General features: G+C 43.2%; 1 protein-coding gene across 1 annotated transcript in view; it reads right to left on the bottom strand.

Annotated features, from left to right (window-relative positions):
- Positions 1 to 19,337, bottom strand: part of LOC144822745 (fatty acid desaturase 2-like) — a 170,081-nt gene that overhangs the window by 79,334 nt on the left and 71,410 nt on the right. The window contains exons 2-3 of the mRNA XM_078680600.1: positions 14,451 to 14,561; positions 120 to 317 (exon numbers count right to left, since the gene is read on the bottom strand). Coding sequence (XP_078536726.1) covers positions 120 to 317; positions 14,451 to 14,561 — 309 coding nt within the window. The remainder of the gene's footprint in view (positions 1 to 119; positions 318 to 14,450; positions 14,562 to 19,337) is intronic.

Here is a 19,337-nt window from a genome sequence, read left to right on the forward strand (position 1 = left end):
CTACTGTAACCATGTGAGCCTTCACTTAGGAGGAACTGGAGGGTATCAGTGGCAGAGGGGAAAGATCAAGGCAGTTTTAGGTGAAAGGTTGAGTTGGGAAAATATCGTGGAAGACTCACCTGTGATGTAGCAAGGATGAAGAGGGTGATGGTAGTTGGGATCCAGCCAGTGCCAAAGTACCACAGTGTGAACCAAGCTAGGAATTCCATGAGCAGGATGTGGCTGAGGTAGAGAATGAAGAATACAGGGCTTGCATTGAATAAACCCATCTCCTCTGCTGTCTTCCTCAAGGCACGAAAATCTTCTACTTGCTGAGTCTGAAAGGTAAGTACACAAATATGAGGGAGCTTCACCACAGAATCCTGCAGTGAGATGGATACTCGAGCCTGCCAATCACATTCCTTAAAGCCTACATCATCGTGCCTCTCCCCCTCACCCATCTCATCAGAATCTCAATAGGAACATTGCAAAACTCAAGCACACTTTGTCTATAGAGATGCCTATATCATCCAGCGATCTCTAAATGTGACTTTCTAGGAAGGGATTCAGTTGTAAGCATTGTGCCCTTTCCTCTTCTTGGAGGTCAGTGCTTGGGTTTCTGCTGCATCATACACAAGTTGCCATATACCTAGGAATGACAGGAAGATTTTCAAGAGTAACACCAAGATATTGAAGCTATAGTACAAGACCAGAAGAGTTTTGGCATGTCAATCTGAGTCCCCAGAGAGAAAGGGAAGACATGCACATGCACAGGCTGGATTTGCAACAACACATATCTGCGAGACGACTCTTCCACACACTGTCCAGTTCATGGGCCTTATGCCACCAATGCTCACAGTTGACATTTGTAGTGAGCTGTTCACAAGTTTGATTCCCAGCAAGGTATACTCATTCTTCTTCCTTCAGAGATCAGTACACTTCCATTACACTGGGCATTATAACAGGTTGTGTAGAGGGCTTCAAATGGCACGTAAGGTTTGAAGCACTACATTAAATTATTTGTTATTACTCCTAATGCAGTTTTCTTCAGACTTACATTGCTACACCAATGGACTTGATTCCTAGGGAACTTGCTGCTTTCTCATTGGTCTATAAACAGGAGTGACCATCTGATGACGCTAGCATGAATCGAGCCATTGATAAATCTCTTTTATAGGTGTGTCTCCATTTCACATACAATGCAACCAATTCATCTCTTTCATGATGACAAACCTTTTTCCATTATTCTTCAAAAACAGCCCTCATTCTAGGAGAAACTTGTCTTTGTCCCTTCATGCCACAAAAAGGCCTCGGCCTCTTCATATCGGGTGAGCCTCGACATTCTCCCTGGGACTCAGGACTGCGGCCACGGGCTGATGAGGGCCAGCTGAAGCTGTATCTCTCTGTGGCCTAAAGGATTCACAGCGCTTCAGCTTGCAACGCATCACAAGGGCAGCACATGTGCTTGATCTGTTCAGTAATGAAGAAGGGGATTGGATAACAAATGATATCGTATTCCGCCTGTGTGAGCAGACACACTGAGTGTGAGAGACGTGCACATCCAAGTCATAGAAGGCACATGAATAATGAAGGACGGAAGCTTTGTCGCTCATTTGGAACTGCGGCTAGTCTCTGCCAGGCTCCCCAGTCAGGGTCACCACCAGAGGGTACTCAGAGAGGGATAGGCAGCTATTTATCCTAATAAACAGAAAAGCTGGCCTTACTGTTCCTCACAAGGATTCACACATAGGTAATTTCACAGTCTAGGGGTCTTAATACGTACCTGACTCTGAACCTATGGAAGGGCACCTTCCATAGTGCACACTTGTAAGATGGCCGGAGCTAGCCCAACGTCACAGAGATGAATTGTGGATAAGTTTTATGTTAAAGGATCTTCTGCATTTGTTGCCACAGAGGGCTCTCGTGTTAGAAATAGTATCCAGACACTCCATGGAATTTCAGTAAATTAATTACAGAAGTCTGTAGTATTGATAGAGTGGATATCTTATCTCATTTGTAGGGATGCATCATAATCACACGTAGATGGCACCCGCATATAATCCTTTGCTGTATTAACGCGAAGTGTTAGAATTGTGAAATGTATTAACATGAGAACGTGATGTATTTTAGGCTATTGAAAAGTAGCATGGAGAATCCATATAGAAAATGAATGTAACTTGTAGAAAACATTAACATGAAGAACTCGTGTTGTGCAACGGACTACTGTTTAAGTATTAAATGTACTTAATATTTATACAATTTCATACGGAGGTAGATGCATTAATTGAAAGTACCTTATTGGTATGCATATTCGGAAAGCTCATATGATGCTTTCTTATGTTAGCTGTATTTAGTAGGCCTCAAATGCAGTTCCCTGGAAAACTTGTGTGAGCTGTGGAATCTGTTCTATCTCACGTTTTGTGTTGCAGGTGAAAGAAGTGCTCTGGTTAGTTAGAATAATGTATTTGCTTTACTAGTCAGGCAAGGACAGAATAAGTTACAATTGTGTGGCTTGAGTCGATAAAGAAAGGTCATTGTGCTTCACACAGGAGAAGGCCTGGGAACCAAAGACAAATTGTATCAAGGAAAGAACTCTATTGTCCCATGAAATTCACCTTCAGGACCAGGGCCGGTGCGACAATCATTTTTGGCACCCCCACACACCACGACCGCCTACTCAATTCTCTCACTACCAAGTGGCAAAAGAGCCCCTCATCTTTCCAATCATAAGTTATTGCTAAACACAGTACCCCACTCTGAGGTCAGCGCCCCCTTCACAGGTCAGCTCCCAGTGCAGTCGCAACGGTCACACTGCATTAAAGCCGGACTTGTTCAGGACTCTACCCAGAGCAGATGGCGTCACACGAAGTGGTTCTGGGAATGTTACCTATGAATAATGGGTTGTTAGTAGTAGGGAAAATGACCACTTCTTAATTTGCCTTCAGAGCGAGACCATCGTAATACGAGCTCTCTAGCTTTATGCTACTTGACCCATTGATCTTGGAGATACTTCTTAAGACGACTTCACATGCTGAGACCTTTTATTCTTTCATCTGAAAATGTTTAAGTAGAGATGTCACTTCCGTGTTAGAGAAAGGACAGATTTAATGCTTTTCATTCACCATCCCTCGATGCAGGGAAACTTGGAATGCTGCTTCCTGATCTTTTGCATTTTACTCCTTGAATTAATTGTATTGCTTATGCTAGATCGTCTAAACTGGATACGCATATTTGGCTTCATGCTAATTCCTAAGTATTTCTGCACTCTCGTATTGAGGTGTCTTTAGGTTCAGTTATTTTTGACTTTGTAATAAATCAACCAATCTTAAGGAATGCAACAAAATGCCCAACATAGTAGGAGCATCGGAGACGAGCTCCAGAGGGACTGTATCGCCAAAACTGTGAACATCCTAATATACCCACGGACATCCATGCCACTTCCCCCCTGGAACTGAATAAGGAGCCAATACTACCCTCAGAAGATAACTGTAACATCATAAGAGAAACGGCCGTGGTGATGGTGCTGCCGCACTACCATCAGAGGAAGAACAATCGGAGCGGACAGCAGCATAGGTGGAGCACGCTGCTCGTGATCGTGTGAGGCTGGAGAGCGGAGCAGCAGCATGAGCCAAGTACGCTGCCTGTTAGGCGGTCAGGACACAATACTGTTTGGGAAGACAGCGGTGTGGGAAAAAGGATACTTTGAGTCGGCATCGGTGTTAGCGGTGTGGAGCACGCTGCCCGTGATCGCGTGAGGCCAAGAGAGAGCGGGGCTGCAGTGTGAAATTAACACACTGCCCGTGAAATACTCGGTGCACAACAAGTAAGATCAAATTTACCCCAAATATGCGCTAGCAAGCGTTATCTCGCACATAGATCTCTCAGGCTGGCCTGACCTTTATGCTTCTGACTGCTGCCTGACCTAAAGATGGCAAATGTGAAGACTCATTGCCTGGTGAGGTAAAATGACTCAGAAGGCTGCCTGACTTCTGTTGCCTGACCTTAAGATGGCAAAGGTGACTAATTAATGCCCGCTGAGGTAATATGACAAGGGATAGTGATAAAATTTGGGCAACTACTCACGGACCACCTAACCGCCAACTGGAAGAAAAAAAAACTGTGAACATGGAATAATCAATGTTCGGTGAGGTAACAAGACAGGGAACATGATAAATTGCACAACCATGAAACACACTACGGTGGCCACCGACGGAGAGGAGCTATGATAGGAAGCTCCAGGCTGAAGGTATTCTTCTGTTTTAAAATCCCCACCTAACCTAGCCATCCTCAACCATCGACTATTGATTTGATTTAGTTTTAGCATTATTACTGGCAACCAGTTCACATACAGGGTGATGAGGGTTGGCCTAGAGACCACATGACAAGCTACTGTGCATCCTTCGAAGAGCCCGAGATGGCCTGGGCTCAAGTTAGCTCAGCAACAAGAGAGCGTTTCCTACTACCGTATCAGAGGTCGTTCCCTCTGATGAAACATGCTGTGTACTCCTGCCTTCCCCGAACCCCTAAAGTTGTTGCGCTGCTATTCCTATAGTCATTAGCACTAAACACCTGGTAGTATATCAGTTTCAGTTATGATACTGCATTGTAAACTAGGTACATGACTTCTCGGCCCTCCGCTACTCACTATGCCCCCCGCCCCCTTTTCTTGGGTCTCTACTTCCAGGAACCTCAACTAATTGGGCGACCTCTCCACCCTTATTCTTTTGGGTTCCTTTATTCGCTGCCGACTACACTACTTCAGTCAACATGGCATAAAATACTTACCAGGCCTCTAAAACCTTTGTCCAAACTGGCGAAAACTCGGTTAAGATCATCTACCCACCCAACCTATCGCTAAAGGCTAAGAAAAACTTTAAGCATAATACCCTCAAGAGATGGCCTGAAACACTGATATCGGACACATATACCTCAAATAAGGGCACTATAGTGACTGATCTCATCCTCTACACAAACAGAAGAGAGCAGTGGAGAAAGGCCCTCACCTCTATGCTGCGTTCAAACAGACCTAAACTCCACATGGTTTCCGTTTAACTCCGCTTCCATCCCCGACCCTTATGGCGGAGCTGACTATCTACCTTTACTATAATGGTAATGTCCTTATCCAAGCATCAGACCTGAACCTCAAGTGTTTCAATTCTGCCTTTATGAGGTTCAAGAACTCTCTAACTAACTCCACCACCACCACTGACAGTCAAAATGTGCCACTCAATGGCTCTGATACAGAAGCAATTGACGGCACCTCCTCCCCACTGCCCACGCTCATGTCTACATGGCTCATGTATTTAACGTTTATATGGCCCCACTGGAGGAACTTGTCTCACCCTTCGGAGTCACTATCGTCAGCTACGCCGACGACACACAACTGGTGGTTACACTCTCCCACCCCAAACTCGAGCCCTCCAACCTCCACGACTGCCTCTCCAGTGTATACCAGTGGATGAGCGACTCCGCCTTGAAGCTTAATGGCTCCAAGACAGAGATCCTGGTCCTTGGACAAAAAACTGTCAACATCCCTTCCAACCTCTGGCCCGCCTGCATGGGCGCACCTCCTACTCCCAAAAAGGAGGTCAAGAGCCTCGGTGTGTGGCTGGAGACCGACCTTACCTTCCGGACCCAAGCCAGAAGGACTGCTGGAACCTGCTACGGGTTACTCAAATCTTGTAGGAAAGTAATCCCTCTCCTACCCCCCCAGTCGCGCCTTATGCTGATCCAGGGCTTAATCCTGTCCAGGCTGGATTATAGCAACGCCATCTACCTGGGCGCCCCGGAATCCACCTTCCAAATTCTGCAAAAGGCTCAAAACGCCGCCGCCAGACTCCTAACAAGCACCCCGGCCAGATCATCGGCCAAACCCGCTCTTAGGAAGCTACACTGGCTCCCGATCAAGGAGAGGGTCACGTTCAAGGCCCTCTGCCTGGCCCATAAGGCCCTCCATAACACCGGCCCCCCCATACTAAACAATTGGATCACCCCTTATAGACCCACGAGAGCGCTCCGCTCAGAGCACGGAAACCTTATCACGATCCCCAAGGTGAAAAAGGCCCGGATAGGCGGCCGTCGCTTCTCGGTAAACACCGGACTCAAGTGGAACGCACTCCCCCTGAACCTCAGAACAGAGCCTGATCTACTCCGGTTCAGAAAAACCCTCAAAACTCTCCTCTTCCCCTAAACCGGTCTCCTACCTTCCCGCTCCCTCCCCATGAGTTACAAGGTCCTAGCGCTGGGATACCCCCGTGGTGACTATGCGCTCTATAAATCTTTAAAATAAATAAAAATAAATGTCTGCTAACACGATCCTCTCAGCTAGACCCAAGTTAACAGATGCTATCCCAACCCCCCACACCACGAACTTGGAAAACCCACATCTATCTCGTGCCGATGAAGGTTTAACTGACCAGAGTACCTCCCACCTTGTTGATAGCCGTACCAATGGTGTACAGTCATAATATCGAGTCAATTATTTCGACTGGACAGAATATCGAGTAAAAAATATAGAATGGACATAATATCGACTAGACATAATATAGACAACAAAAATATCGACTAGAGAAAATTAATATCGAATAGAATGGACATAATATCGAATCAAAAATATAGAATGGACATAATATCGACTAGACATAATATAGACAACAAAAATATCGAATTTAAGGTAAGTTAATAATAATTTTTATTTTTTGTGTAATATAAGTCTGTAGCGGGTTGTGGGTTTATAGGGGAATAGGGTGGGAAGTAATTTAATTCTAATTAATTAAATATGTTAATTTATTTATTGATATATATTTAGAATTAATTGTTAATTAATTATTAATTGGTAATTAATTAAAATATAATTGGTAATTAATTATAATTGATTAATTGATAAATATTTTAATTTTAGGGTTCAGGGTCAGTTTTCAGTTTTTGGGTAAAGGGGTATTTTTAGGGTTCAGGGTCAGTTTTCAGTTTTTGGGTAAAGGGGTATTTTTAGGGTTCAGGGTCAGTTTTCAGTTTTTGGGGTAAAGAGGTATTTTTAGGGTTCAGGGTCAGTTTTCAGTTTGTAGGTAAAGGGGTATTTTTAGGGTTCAGGGTCAGTTTTCAGTTTTTGGGTAAAGGGGTATTTTTAGGGTTCAGGGTCAGTTTTCAGTTTTTGGGTAAAGGGGTATTTTTAGGGTTCAGGGTCAGTTTTCAGTTTTTGGGGTAAAGGGGTATTTTTAGGGTTCAGGGACAGTTTTCAGTTTTTGGGGTAAAGGGGTATTTTTAGGGTTCAGGGTCAGTTTTCAGTTTTTGGGTAAAGGGGTATTTTTAGGGTTCAGGGTCAGTTTTCAGTTTTTGGGTAAAGGGGTATTTTTAGGGTTCAGGGTCAGTTTTCAGTTTTTGGGGTAAAGGGGTATTTTTAGGGTTCAGGGTCAGTTTTCAGTTTGTAGGTAAAGGGGTATTTTTAGGGTTCAGGGTCAGTTTTCAGTTTTTGGGTAAAGGGGTATTTTTAGGGTTCAGGGTCAGTTTTCAGTTTTCGGGTAAAGGGGTATTTTTAGGGTTCAGGGTCAGTTTTCAGTTTATGGGTAAAGGGGTATTTTTAGGGTTCAGGGTCAGTTTTGGGTTTTTGGGGTACAGGGGTACTTTGTAAAAATAAAGTAAAATTACATTTAAATTACATTTATTTAATAAAATTAAATTATATTAAATTATATTATAATATTTTTTATTAATTTATATTCAAAAAATTATTATATACTTACCAATACTTATGTTGTAATGGTATGCGTTGTAAAGGTATATGCGTTGTAAAATCTTGCGTTGTAAATGTATGCGTTGTAAAAGTTTTTGCGTTGTAAAAGTTTTGTTGTAATGGTAGGCGTTGTAAAAGTATGCGTTGTAACGTCATACATCCCTGGAGTGGGAATAGTAATTTTAACCTCTACGCTATCCAGCGCTTTCCCTACTGTTGCACCCACTGGAGTGGGAGTAGTAAATTTTACCTCTACGCTATCCAACACTTTTGCTAATGTTGAACTCACTATAGTTGTAACAATAAATTTTAAACATTTTCTAAAATTTTATATATGTTTATTTAATAATATGTTTAAATATATATATATATATATATATATATATATATATATGTGTGTGTGTAATTTTTGGTGATATAATTTTTTTAATTATATAAATTATTTATTAAAATTATATTTTTTTAATAATTATTTCTAAGTTTATATTAAATATATTTATTACTATATTAGTTTTAACTTAATTTTAAGACATTTTAAAAAATCGATATTTTGACAGTCTATATTTTTGTAAGTCGATATTTTGGAGTCGATATTTTGGTACTTACCTGTTTGAAGATAGGGAGTCGATATTTTGTCAATCGATATTTTTGACTCGATATTTGTGTATCTCGATATTTGTGTCGTCGATATTATGTCAGTGATCCGTACCAATGCTCCTCCTCTACCTTGCCTCACTTCCTATCCTCAATCCCTGGTATCACACAATATTCGTTCCAATAATGGGAATGATGACCATCCTACCAACCCTTTTTAAAAAAAAATATTTATATATTTTTGGGGTCCTCATTTCACCATCAGCATCTGCAAAAATGACATTAAAGGCCCATTCCGACCTGGGCGCCGAGGGAAAATGTTCTTGCTTTAGCCTTGGGCCAACCAGGCCTGCTTCTTTGTACGAGGCATGGTGTAATCATAGGACCTTTGAGGCCTTAGACCAGCCTAATTTCTTTGCCCCACGAGATCAAAGGAGCCCTGACATTATTGCCATTATCTGCTAAGCCCAAATCCAGACGCGCCATGCCTAATGCAGCACACAACCAATTTTCATAAAGTGGGGGTCTAGGATCTTTCCACAGTTTACAAATCTCTCTGCGGGCGATCAAGATCAAACAGAAAAACAAATCCACTTGTGCCGCAGATAACAGACTTATGAGATCCATATCCAAGCCAAACAAAACTCGAGCTAGGTTGAGGCACAGCTTAACTTTAAAGATGCCTTCCATGGCCCTCTCCACGCCAAGCCAAAAGTCACTCAAAGTAACACAATCATAAAAAATATGGATGTCATCAGCCTCAACCAGGTTGCATCTAGGGCACTTAGGAAGGGGACAGGAAACAAATTTTGCAATTTTTTTGGGCGTATAATACAGAGCAGCTGGCCTGACAAACTTATATAAAGTTTGAAGGGATAGAGCAAATAGACTAGCTGATAACTCTTCCAGGATGGTGGAATTCCATACAAGATAAGAAGGGGGAGCTGTGCATTCTCTACGTCTAAAAGGCTCCTTTACCAGAATCCCACTTCTTTTTTTCTTGGGTTTGCACTTTGGAGGGCATGTTCAATCTCCCAGTTCCCCCTATGTTCTCCTTTTCTGCTGAAAACCAGGAACAAAGTTGCAAATATTTTAAATCTGGAAAAGGAGTCCCCGATTTTTAACCTCAAGACGTCCCAGGGAAGAACCCCCTCAGATGATACGAGGTCAGACCAGATCTTAATCCCTGCTCTCTAAATGGGGGGCGCTCAGCCGTCTTTCAAACATTCGGGCAGTCCTGGGGAATCCCAGATTGGGGCGAGATCTGAATAATATCTTATGCCCCATTTCACCTTGACTTTATACCAAACATGGAGTGCTGATTTAAAAACCTTTAGGCGGACCTTCTTGAAAAACTTTGGCACCCTACCAACCCTAACTATCCGACAGGAATGGATACTCACCCATTATACCCTGGATCTTCCAATCTCATGGCCATGGTTGCTTGTTGATGTTTCCTACACATTGAACAATAACAGACATTCACCCTCACTATCACTACACACTTCACCACCCTCTATCCTCCTAACGCCACTCCGCCTCTCCCTATTCCCACTCCAAAGTCTGATCCCTATCTCAAGTATGACCCTATCTCCCTATATAACTGTGGCAATCGTTCTACCCAAGCCCCTACTAACCCTACCACAGAGGAACCTATCCCACCTGTGCGAGCTACTCCTGCGAATAAGTGCTTAAACAATCAAGGCCTTGACAAGAAAATTGATGACCTCAAACATGATATATTGGTAATCAAAGAGCTGGTGCAAAACATTCAGCAGTTCTCCTTGAAGATGGAGAAATGTAGGGCTTCACCACCCGCGCAGAGATATAATATCTTCAATCCACAGAAGCTGTGTTCTACCAAAGAGATTACCTCATTCTGATCCTATCTTAGCTCCAGCTGGAGCTTGAGGCCTCTGCCTAAACAACTCTCTCGGCCCCACAGACATACCTCAGTTATCTGATGAAGACATTGTCACACTGCTTGGGACCTACACTGAATCAAAGATGGTCTCACAACCCAACTTTACTCTCAACATCCCCTCAATCATTGCTAACCCTGACAGGGAATCAAGCCATAATCTCAGAAAGTTGGACATAGAGAACCTACTTCACATAAACACCTCGACTCAAGAAGTGGTCACTTCCAACCGGCACATCAACGCGATGCTACTCAATTGTAGATCAGCTGTGAAATACGCTGCTGATATTTCGTATCTCATCATTGCGCATAATTTGGACCTTCTGATCATCACTGAAACCTGGCTCAGTAATACTTCCCCCCCAATTCTTGATATCTTAATCCCTCCCGACTACTCTATTCTCAGAAGTGATCGCCTGGATAAAACAGGAGAGGGCATTGCCTGCATTCATCGCTCCAACCTCACAGTAAAACAATCCTCTTGTACTGTCTTATCCACGAGTGAACAGCTAGTGTCTGAAATCTGGAACTAAGGCAAGAAGATTTGTGTGCTGCACTCGATATATCACCCTTCTGGTAACAATCTAGTCTTCACAGAGCAAATCATGGAGGTCATCAGCTCGAGCTCGGACCGACTCAGCCACCTATTCCTCAGAGACTTCAACCTTCAGTAGAATGACAGAAATGATCCAATTGTCCATTCCTTTAAGACCTTCCTCTCTGACCTCAATTTCTCACAGCTCTGTAAAGGCCCTACTCACAATAAAGGCGCCACTCTAGACCTCATCATTGCCAAAGACAACTTCATACAAATAGGAGAAATCCTACCCTGTGACTGGTCTGATCACTTTCAAATTCCCTTCCTCATCTTAGACAAGGGACTGGATCAACAGGGGCAACCCCTTAGAGCGAAACAAATGATTCGCAATATGAGGCACCCCGATGTTAACATGATAACCTCAATGACCAAAAATAGACTACAGCCCCCCTCTAATTTGACCAACCTTGACGATCTTTCTGAGCACTACTTTAACACTTTTTCTAACATTCTTGACTCTGTTGCTCTGAAACAGCTCAAAAGGATCCCAGTCAAACTCTCTAAACCATGGTTTAATGGTGCCTTAAATGATGAATGGCACAATCTAAGACTCTCTGAGAGACTCTGGAGAAACTCGCCTTCCACCAAAGCACTCTCTCAATTGAGAAAGGTGAGAAGAGTTTACAACAAACTTATACGCTTGGCAAAAATCAAACACTTCGGATCTCAACTGGATGGAGCTAAAAATAGATCAAAAAAACTCTTCAAACTTATTAAGGAACAATCTAACCAATCTTCTAACCAGAGCTCTGCTCCGTTATTCCTGCTCCCTAGTGATGATGATTTTACAGTTCACTTCGCAGAAAAAACAATGAAAATAGAGCTGGAGCTATTACTCACAGCCCCAACTTTGTTATCCAAAATACCACCAACAGAATCAAGGGAGGGGGCTGAATCCATGACAATTTACCACCGGCCTTTGGGCAGCTCTCTCAAAAACAACACGTCTTGGAGCAGTTTTCTCCTACCAGACTACACTGAGATACTTTGCAACATGTCATCCATCGAACCCTCCAACCACTTTGGTGATCCTATACCCGCCAAGCTCTATAAAGATTTAATCTCAGCCGTTCTCCCTCTTTGGTCCAAGATCATTCATGAATCCCTCATACAGGGAAAGATTCCGGACTGCCTAAAAGTTGGGCAAGTTACTCCCATTCCTGTGCGGACCTATCAGATCCTAACAACTTCCGACCAATTACCAGCAGCATGACTCTAGCAAAAGTGCTTGAAAAATGCGTTCATTCGCAGGTCTGGAAACATATTGAGAAACAGCAAATCCTGGATCCTCACCAGTCAGGATTAAGAGCAGGACACAGCACTGAAACTGCACTAACTCACATTGTTGATGACGCCGTGAGAGACCTTGACCAAAATGTCCCTTGTCTCCTGATCCTTCTAGACCTGTCGTCAGCCTTCGATACCATCAAACATGAAAACTTGACTGATCTCCTACACAATAGGATGGGATTGTTGGGCCCGGTCCTAAATTGGTTTGCCTCCTTCCTTCACAACAGCATGCAAAGGATCAAAGTTAATCATGCCCTAGCTTCCGGTACCCCTGTCCTGATTGGAATCCTCCAAGTTTCTACGCTCTCGCCCACTCTCTTCAATAAATTTATGGCGCCTATTGCAGTCATTCTGAACAGAGCCAACATTCAATATCACATGTATGTGGATGACACGCAATTGTACCTGAAGATCTCATCATAGGAGGACATAAAAACTTTAAATGCTGCACTTGCACAAACTCAGCAATGGCTAACCCAGAACCATCTGTTACTAAATACTCTCAAAACGGAATTCCTTTTGATCACCCCACCGAATCACTCAGCTCCTATCCCTTGACTGGATTAAACAACTAACTGCTCTGAACTGCACACCTCACATTGTAGACTCTACTAAATCTTTAGGTGTCACCTTGGATAAACATCTAAATATGCACGCACATATCAGCACTACTACTAGGGGAGCCAATTTCCAACTCAACACACTGAAGAAAATGAACCATTCCTCCCCCCACGAAGACCTGAGGCCAGCGGTACAATCCCTGATTATTCCTAGATTGGAATATGGATTGGTAACACTCGCAGGTCTTCCCACAGCCAGCTTAGCCCCACTCAAAGCTACCTTGAATGCTTCAGCCAGGCTTTTAACGGGATCTAGCAAATTTGATCACATTTCACCCAACCTGTTGCAGCTAAACTGGTTATCTATTGAAGCTAGAATCCTACTTAAGATTGCTCGTCTGACTCATAAAGCCATACACCACAATATCCCATACTACCTAGCAAATAAACTTGAGATATCGGGCTCTAGCAGGAACCTCAGAAGTACGTCCTCCATTCTCTTGAAACCGCCAAGATTCAAAAAGAAAAGATTGTACAACCGGTCTTGCTCCAAGAATCTGGAACTCCTTGCCATCCGAGATCAGATCAAATCCTTCCACTACTTCCTTTAAAAAACTGGTCAAAAGACTACTAATGAACAAACATTATTCCCACTGATCATATTCGCGTGTTTTGTTAATAACCAAATTCTTGACGTATTCTCACTGATGTTCTATATGTTTTACCTTCTTTTTGCATTCATTTTTGTCCCAGTCCTCAATAGCTCCTTTAACTGCATCATTTGTTGATTTTTGCTTGATCCCCTTTTGTTAATATTCCTTGATGCGCATTGCACATCTTGGTTCTTTCTATTGTATGATGTTTTACTCGGAACACTCTATGGTGCCTCTGATACACCCTACTCATTACTCTTGAATGTTTTCCCACAGGTTGTACTTTCACTTACCTCCTTTATGTTTTGTATAATGACTGAAGACAACTCCGTACAGAGCTCTGATACCCATTTGGGTCTTGTTAGCGCTCTATAAAACGTTTCAAATAAATAAATATAATAGTTGTCTGTGGTTACTATCTGCCCAAGAGAATTACTGACAAATTGATTGGCTTCCTAATGACTTTTCTCCCCTTTACACGTTCATGCTGCGAGAAAGAACCATCAGATTGTTACTCTAGAGCAGGTCCAGAACTTATGGGCCTGGCCCTTTCAGTATCTATGTCATATTCCCTAGTGGGGGCTACTCAGGGCCCAGTCCTTGGAGGTGGAGTCTAGAGGAACATCTCTGCATGACTGATGGAGGAGTGTCCTGCCCCCTGGCTTCTACATACCTAACAGAGTAAATGCCATACATCCCTCTGTGTTATTAGTCTGAAAGTGGGGGTTGTTAACCAACCATAGGAATCTGGTGATACAGGGAGTGATGTAATATACACTGGGATCCTCATAGGTGGACACCAACACAGCCAGTGGATCCGTCTAGGGACAATGTGAACCACTGCGATATAAGGCACAGTGTTTTAATTAGATGTTAAGCCTACACGTATCCCTGACTTGCCGAGGCACACGACTGTGCTACATGCCTCAATATAAAGGGGAGGAAAAGTTTGCCTAGGCCACTTCAATGATTCTAAAACACAGAACTGTACCATGTACAGGGACTCTGAAAGTCAGGGGTGCCGGAAGAAGGGGGGTGTACTCCCTTTTCGAAAGGACACTCTAGTACATGGCACCCTATCAGTTCACTGCTGCCCTGGAGCATGGCACCGTAACATTTCACTTACGTTTTTGCCTCGGTCCTCGCTGGGTTCTTCGGGCGCGAGCTCCCCAATGTGAAGCGGCTTTAGGAATTTCCTCACAAAGTTGACGTCAGGATGGAAAGCTCGGAATGCGTCCTGTGGGGAAATCACAAAGGGTCATTGGTTACAGGTATGAAGAATTGCCTTGCCAGCCTACAGGAAAATGATTCCAAGACATTGCCTCAGTGTGGGTGAGTAATCCCTGTGAGTACTTTGAGGCTTCTGTAAACCAGTCCAGTGGTTCCATTTATTGCTAGTCTCTGCCACCTTCAAGAGGTATCAGAGACCCCTTCAGCAGCGATAACTTTCTACTCACTCTGGGGGTCCGGGACAAGAATATGGAGTTTCAAATATTATCAACAGGCAAAGTTATCATGACCAGAATATCTGGTCCTAATAGTTATAGACACACACATAAATATATATGTTCTCATAGTCAGTGTACGTTCATGCGGAGTTAGAAATAGTAAACCAACACATACCTATAAAGTGCTTACCTTCACGATTACTCTGCTAGTCAACATTTAGGTCATGATGTTTTTGCATGTTTATATTTTTGTATTTTATATTATGGCATACAGGACTACTGGAGCTGAACTGAAGAGAGCAGGGACATGGCCTACAACCCAGATAGTCTGCCTATGCAATGTCTCATTGACGCCAGGAACCAACGAGGACTCTTAACTCTGAATTCACTCTGGATCATGCATGCCCCACGTTCCCAGAATGCCCTGGGCTACTGTTAAATTCAGTACTCGTTGTTACGCCTGCCACCAGACCTTGGTAAAGCAGCATTAACACAATATTAAAGGATTGTCTGGTGCCGAGGATGGTGATATCCATATTAATAAACACATGCGTTAAACAATCGCCTTGAACCAGAACTATCCCTCACTACTGCATACTGTCACCAGAGGCATGTGGGTCCACTTGTTATAGCCAAACCAGTAACACATTCTAAACGTTGAACAAGGGACAAAACGTATTAGTCTGACGTGTACAGTTCATGCAGATAAAAACACACGACAGGCAGCCGCTTATAAAGAAACAGACGAGCACATCGACAGTGGTGAGTGCTCGAATGGATGGTTAGGTGGTAATGGATATGGGGTAGCCTGAGGGATCGATGAATGCGTTGGTGTGGGTGCAAAGACAAAGGGGCATATGTACAAGGCCCTATCACCACGGTAATGTCACTTTTTCCATCGTTCCTGTGGCGATAGGGCCTTCGCCTTATTTACAAGGCAGCATTAAGCCACTTAAAGTGGCTTAACGCTGCCTTGCAAATAAGGCTCCCTTTCACCCTATGCTTGGCATGAAAGGGGTGGGCATTGGATGTTGTTGTAGGCGTTCCACCGCAACACCCATTGATTTTGATGCTGCACCCTATATACAAGGGTGGCGTAAATAAGAGGCAGTGCCAAAATTAAGACCAGGGAAAACCTGCTCTTAACTTGGCGAAATGAGGAGAAATGATTTATTTCTCCTCGTTTTTGCTTTTTCCTTGTGTGTTGCCTTGTGCAGCATTCATGGAAAAATCAAAACGCCTTAGATTGTTTATGTGTAGGAAGGTGTCCCTTCCTGCACATAAATAATCTTTTCTTCCATGTGTGCTTGAAGTGACCAAACAGCATTTAAAGAAAACAATCTTCCCCTGCATGCAGACACTGCGTTGGCACTAGGCAGCTAAGTGTAGCCCCAGCGCAGGGGGAAACACAAGGTTGCACCCTATTCTTGTAAATATAGTGCAGCCTGGCGTTTCTGTAGTGGCAGAGTGAGGCGTTAAGCCATGATGGCTAACGCCTCACTCCGCCACCTCTATGTACATATGCCCCAGAGTGTGGGTCGATAGAATGGCATGGACGGGTGAATATACCAGTGTGAGTGGATACATGTGTGTGGCTGGAGAGGTATGTTGCGGGGGCATTTGTGTGTAAAGAGATCGATGAATCCATTAATGAATATGGAAGCATAGCTGCATGATTGAATGCATGACCAAGTCCAGGTGATGGGTGAAGAAGTGCAGGGGGGTGATTAAATGATTGTACACGTGTAGGTGTATGAATATGTAACTAGGCAAGTATTCGATCGCCCCTCTTTTCACTTTCGATTCCTCAGCCTCTAGGAGGTGTGTGGATGAACATAATTGCTAATTGGTCGGTGGGCTGAAGAATGGATTTGTGTCTGAAGAGTCAGTAGGTGTGTGAGTGGATCGATAAAAGTAATGTTGATGTGACAGGTTTGAGTGGGTGGATGAAGGGATGGTGTTGTATTTCAGGGCCTGGCAGGTAGGTGCATGCATGCAAGTGTTATGGAGCACAGTTCATGGACTGATAAAAGCATGAGCGTGGGTGGATTTATGGATAGATTCATTGCGTAATCATGGATGCACTGCTGAAGCAGTGCTTAATTTGAGCCGGTGGTTTCTGGTGCTCAACACCTGGCACTTAATCATCAACACCGGCGCGTTTCATGAGCACCAGTTAAGGACACATTCATTTATGGTAGGCACGGAGATTAAGTGGTTTGCCCAGAATCACAGCATATTGAGCTGAGACCGAGAATCAAACCTGGAGCTCCACAGTCGGCAGCTCTGGTCATTACGCCACATCCTCTCCCCACTTTCCTGGGTAGTAGTTGTTTCTTTTTTAGGCGGCGCAAGCTGCCACCTGACCAGGGCCCAGGCACTTGTTTTTTTTACAAACTAACCACTCTGCTGAGGCAGGCTGAATGTTCGACAACTGAGTGGTGTTCAGTAGATTCACCAGGTAGGTGGGTGGAGGGATGGGCGCTGAACCACATTGGTACAGCCACATAAATATTGATCACCACATTATTACTAATCTCATGTATTTCACTTATTTCTCTTAAATTAGAATGGACAATCACAAAAGGATATGTGGTTTCCAAAAAGTATGGCCCTTACACTAGCAATGAAGAAATCACCACCAGAACAAGATATTACTGTGAATATCTGTGATATTAATATGTATCAGTTCATTTTGCTCAGTGGCAGTCAAACATTTGTAGATTGTTTATGTTTGTGTTAATAAAATAGTTTTTAATACTTTGCTGATAAAGTGATGTAGATTTGCTGTTTTGTCTGCCTCAATAGACCTATTGGTTTTGCAAATGTTTTTTGTCGATGCTAGCCAGCTGCAGTATTAATGTCCTGCCCTACCTCAATGGCATTTGAAACCATTACTGCAGATTACATAAGCTCCCTTTGGCATGTGCTCAGCGAGATATAGTACATGCTTTTGTTAAGCCATTTTAGCATAGCACACAGAGGTTTGGTTCTTTCAGTAGGAAGGGGGTCCTATTTTAGTCTACATTGAGTACAGAAGTTGTATGTCTAAGGTATTTATATATAAATCTAATTGAAAGGTAGCTGAGCTCTGTATATTGTCAAGGAAGAGCCATCACTACATATAATAGAAGTGGTAGCTGGTTTGTGGAGTATTGCTGATGCTGTTTGATGTAAAAGTATGAATCAATGTCTGTAAATCAATCCCCCCTTGCAGCACCGTCTCTGCGCAACCATTCAGCGCACTTGTGTCATGTGATGCAGGGTGAAGAAGATGAAGTAGCCTGCTTGCATTACGGCTTCCCTTGATTCTGAACATTACCTTTTGGAACACACGGGGTAGCCGCAAGTCTGTGCACTAACCGTTCCATTTATAAAATACATAGCTATAAATTTTCGGGTTTGCATATATGGTTGCGATAATTATTGTTATATTGTTAATGCATTGTGCCTCTGTGTGATGATTGGTGGTCTCATGTTTGTGTGTGTAGATCTCCAGTGGAAGCAGTTGTGACGAGGGGCCAGGAAACTAAAGCGGGACTCAGAGGGGAGGAGACGGAAAGAGCGGCTGACGAAGTAGGAAGCAAGCAGGAATGAAGGAGGCGATGGGTGGACGAAACAGGCCCCACCGGAAAACAGAAAATGTGACAAGATAAGGACAAGATTTACAGGGTTGTTTACTGAAACAGAGCTAGGAGTATCAACAATGCAAAGAAACAAAACAGAACCTTCCCAAAATACGGACTGAAACAAACAAACAAAAAATAGTAGGTATACACAAACTGAAATAGACAAATGTGAAAGGATACAAGTGATAGGATACAGATCGTGGGAGGGAGCAAGACACAAGAAGGAGGGACAGAAAACACATATTACCCACATAGAAGCAAGATTTTGGGAAAGACACATGAAGAAACGGATCAAAAGCAACGGGCAGGCTGTAAGCCCACAGAGTGGATACAGCATGTCTCGTAGAGACAGTGCATGCACTACTGCCTAGGCATAAAGTGCCCTGCACAAACCACTTTTGGTGCTCTTTCTCATCTTTTTTCCCCTCTGTTTTCCTGTATCACTCCTTTAAGTTCTTTAAATATAAGGAGTCACTTGGCGGGAACAACATCCTACATACAGTGCATGGAGATAAAGAATAGACACTGGTGGCCTGGAAAAAAATAAATTATTAAAAGAGGATTTGTAGGTAAGGTCAGTGTGGCTCTCTGAAATCAGGGGCCCTGGGCCTTTGCCCAGGTCATCTATGGCTAAAACCCTGGTTATGAGTATGTGTAAGCATAGTATCTACCAGGAGTGGTAATCTGGCACGCACTCCTCCCAGGGTGTATCTTTGTATTATCCATGTGTTATTGATATGTTTCAGTTCTATTGTAATGTACTCTGATGCTTCCAGGTCAAGTATGCCCTGTTTAAAAACACAGATATAAATAAATAGAGGTCAACACTGTCTCCAACACGCTTCAAAGCCTATTTGGTACAAATGCAAACTTAGCTGGTTCTATCATAATTTGTACCACAGGTTTTAAAATCTCGGTGATTGTGAGCACGTTATA

Source organism: Lissotriton helveticus, chromosome 3_1 (genome assembly GCF_964261635.1).
Source record: "Lissotriton helveticus chromosome 3_1, aLisHel1.1, whole genome shotgun sequence".
Classification (NCBI taxonomy): Eukaryota; Metazoa; Chordata; class Amphibia; order Caudata; family Salamandridae; genus Lissotriton; species Lissotriton helveticus.